The sequence below is a fragment of the Nestor notabilis genome, unplaced genomic scaffold, assembly GCF_000696875.1.
Source record: "Nestor notabilis isolate BGI_N333 unplaced genomic scaffold, ASM69687v1 scaffold25327, whole genome shotgun sequence".
Lineage (NCBI taxonomy): Eukaryota > Metazoa > Chordata > Aves > Psittaciformes > Psittacidae > Nestor > Nestor notabilis.
In genome coordinates, this window is record NW_009935506.1 from 1 (window position 1) to 3,634 (window position 3,634).

At 52.3% G+C, this 3,634-nt stretch overlaps 1 protein-coding gene across 1 annotated transcript; it reads left to right on the forward strand.

Moving 5' to 3' along the window:
• Positions 1–286: 286 nt before the first annotated feature.
• Positions 287–2,644, forward strand: RPUSD2 (RNA pseudouridylate synthase domain containing 2; the record flags this gene model as incomplete). The annotated part of the gene is made up of 3 exons (XM_010017890.1): positions 287–688; positions 1,835–2,411; positions 2,481–2,644. Coding segments are annotated over 3 exons (1,143 nt in total), but the record flags the coding sequence as incomplete, so codon positions are not given.
• Positions 2,645–3,634: the final 990 nt, after the last annotated feature.

The window sequence follows — 3,634 nt, forward strand, 5'->3', positions numbered from 1 at the left end:
GGGGAGCCGCTGGGCTCTGGCAGTGGGCATCACCCCGGGCAGAGCTGTGGAAGAACCCCACGGTGGTGCTGAGGTGGTTGAGGGAATCTGGTCTCCCAGGGAATCCGGTCTCCCAGGGAATCCCTACCCTGGAGGGGTCACGAGCAGGCTGTCCTGCAGTCTCACATGGAGCAGGGTGCCCCAAGGCTTCCTGCTCGGCCCCATAGGCACGGAGCTAACACTTAAGGCAGGTTATTGAACTCTGGGGGTGATGAGCACACTTGTGGTGCCAAATCCTGGGTTCTAGGAGAGAGGTTGCCTTCAGTCCCCCCACCACAGCAAGCCCCTGCTGCGTGTGGCCAGCAGGAACGGCTGTACCAGCTGGATTCACACTGGTTCCTTTGTCCTGCAGAATAACGACTTCCTCAGGAACACCGTCCACCGCCATGAGCCACCAGTCACTGCTCAGCCCATCCAGATCCTGGCGGAGGACCAGGAGGTGGTGGTGGTGGACAAACCCTCCTCCCTGCCCGTGCACCCCTGCGGCAGGTTCCGTCACAACACGGTCATCTTCATCCTGGGCAAGGAGCACGGGCTGCAGGAGCTGCACACCATCCACCGCCTGGACCGCATGACCTCGGGGGTGCTCATGTTTGCCAAGACTGTGGAGGTGTCCAAGAGGATTGATGAGCAGGTTCGCGAGAGGCAGGTGAGGACAAAGGGCTCGGGGAGATTTTGGGCTTTCCACACAGTATTTTCTTGAAAGAGTTAGGTCTAAAGTCAGCTCATTTGGTCTGAACAAGCACAAGTTCCCAGCTCAGCTCGTGGGCACGTTGCTGTTCTTATTAAGTATGAGGAAAGACTGAATAAAAATCAAATTGATTTTGGTAATATTAGATTGAAAGGGATCTTCTTCCCTGTGGGAATGTGCAGGGTCAGTGCTCAGACTGGTCCCCAAACTGACTGGGGTGGTGCAGAGCAGTTAGGGAGCAGTTTGAGTTGTAAGTGGAAACATATCAGTCATCAAATAGTTCTGCCATTTTACACGTGTTGGAAGTTTTTCCTCACTTTTCCAGTGGCTCCAGACCCAAGTAGAAGTGTAGCTGTACTAGCTCCCAGGGTTTGCTTCCAGGTTGTAAACTGAAGGCTGCTGAGATGGCTCTTCAATTTAATATGAGGAACATCACAGAACCACAGAGTGGTTTGTGTTGGAGGGACCTTAGAGCTGATCCAGCTCCAACCCCTGCCCCGGGCAGGGACACCTTCCACTAGAGCAGGTTGCTCCAAGCCCCTGTGTCCAACCTGGCCTTGAACACTGCCAGGGATGGAGCAGCCACAGCTTCTCTGGGCACCCTGTGCCAGCGCCTCAGCACCCTCACAGGGAAGAGCTTCTGCCTCAGAGCTCATCTCAGTCTCCCCTCTGGCAGGTTCAAGCCATTCCCCTTGTCCTGTCCCTCCATCCCTTGTCCAAAGCCCCTCTCCAGGTTTCCTGGAGCCCCTTTAGGCACTGGAGCTGTCTTCACACAGCAGAGGAGGAGAATCCCTCGACCTGCTGCTCATTCTCTGGGATTGCAGCCAAGCACAACGGGAGGGGAGGGGGGGGGAGGGGATCAATAGACCAGGCCCTTGTGGTGTTCATTTCCCAGCTGCTTGGAGAGAGCATGAGAGATATTTGGCTGTAAATAACTGATTTTTTTTTCTCTTTCCTGTTGAATTGTAATAAAACTTTGGTGATGTGCTACCTACACGTGCATTTCACTGAAGAGAAAGAGGAGTAGCTGGGGTGGGACATGGGGGGTCACTGGGATAGAAATGGTTCCTGTTCTGTTCTCTGAGTTCCTCTGTGTCCCCACAGCTGGAGAAGGAATACGTCTGCCGTGTGGTGGGGGAGTTCCCAGAGCATGAAGTGGTCTGTGAGGAGCCCATCCTGGTGGTTTCTTACAAAGTGGGAGTCTGTCGTGTGGATCCCAAAGGGAAGTTCTGCAAAACCATCTTCCAGAGGCTCAGTTACAATGGGAAGAGCAGCGTGGTCAAGTGCCTGCCCCACACCGGCCGCACGCACCAGATCCGGGTCCATTTGCAGTTCTTGGGGCACCCTATAGTCAACGACCCCATCTACAACATGGAAGCCTGGGGCCCTGACAGGGGGAAGGGGGGCAAGATAGATAAAACAGATGAAGAGCTCCTCAAGGCACTAGTAGAGGAGCATCGTTCCAAACAGAGCCTGGATATCCTGGGTATTATGGAGGAGGACTTGAACTCCAGCGCTGAAGGTAAAGACTGCGGTGATTCAAGTGACTGCACAAAGCCTGTGCAGGCAGATGCCAGCAGTGAGAATTCCTGCCCTGCTGAAGATGCTCAGGATCCCGGGAGGGACAGTCAGGATCCTGGGAGAAATGACACAGCAGCTTGTCCACTGAACTCTGCTGCCAGCCTGGAAACACTTGAAAGTAAAGAACTCAAATCATGTGAGAATCAGGATGGGGAAGTGGGAGAAAAAGGTTCAGGAGAGAAGGACCCTTTGTGTGTGGAATGTAGGATGATAAGGCGGGACCCATCTCCCAAGGAGCTGGTGATGTACCTGCATGCCCTGCGCTACAAGGGCACGGGGTTTGAATACTGCTCCAGGATGCCCGAGTGGGCAGCGGAAGACTGGGAGGAATGAGTGAGGATGTGGGACCTCGATGGGCATTTCTGGCCCAATCTTGTAAAGACCTAAGATTTACTTTCCCAGTGTTGGTTGAGATGAACAAACTGCCTGTGGCTTGAGGTGGGGTGGGAAGGGCTGCTGGGGCTGGAGAACTGCCCTCATGCTGTAGATGGGGAGCAGGAGGTGAGGCTACAACACACCACTGGGTTTATGTTGCCTCTTGGTGAACCAGCACTTGAGGGCAACAAACACAGCTCAACACGGGCAGCTTTGCCTTTCACCTCCACATAACCTGGGGCTGCTGCTGGTCCTCCACACAGATATTAGTGCATGCACTGAACATCAGCAGCTCAGTGTCCTCCTGGCCTCCTGTCTTCTTGTAGCTGACACCACAAGCTGCTGGGCTGTTGTTTGATGTGCTGGATGTCATACACAACACTACTTGTACTGTATTTTATTGTCAGACTGATTGTAAAACTCAAACCTTGTCACTGAGAACACCCTGAGGTAAAAGCAGAGCACTGTGAAGCTGGTCCACCTGGTGTGCTGGCTGTCACCAAGGCGGACTTGGCTTTGGAATTGTTCTTCCTATGCTCCTTTAGATAATTACTTAAAGTTAGTGACTCTAGGGATGGATCTCTTTATATTGGGCTGGTTTTGGAGGTGCTAATCCCCAAATTTGTCCTCATGAGATTTATAAGGAGACTGGTTAAGATGATTTTTGCCTTTCTGCTACCTCCCCTGTGACCTGTATCCTGCCTTCTCAAACATATCTGGCTTCTCTTGGGAGCCTGTCCGCCTCTGTCCCTCACTGCAAACATCTTCCTGCTTGAGCAATGATCCAAAGTAGGGGTCAGGCTGCTGTTTTGTTTTAATGTACTACAGGCAGGAGATGTGGAGTTTTTAATATCACTTCAGTGTGACAGCTTTCAAGAAAAACAAAAGCTGCTTTATGAAGCAGAAGACTTTTTAATATACATTTTATATTAATTTGTGTCCAAGATG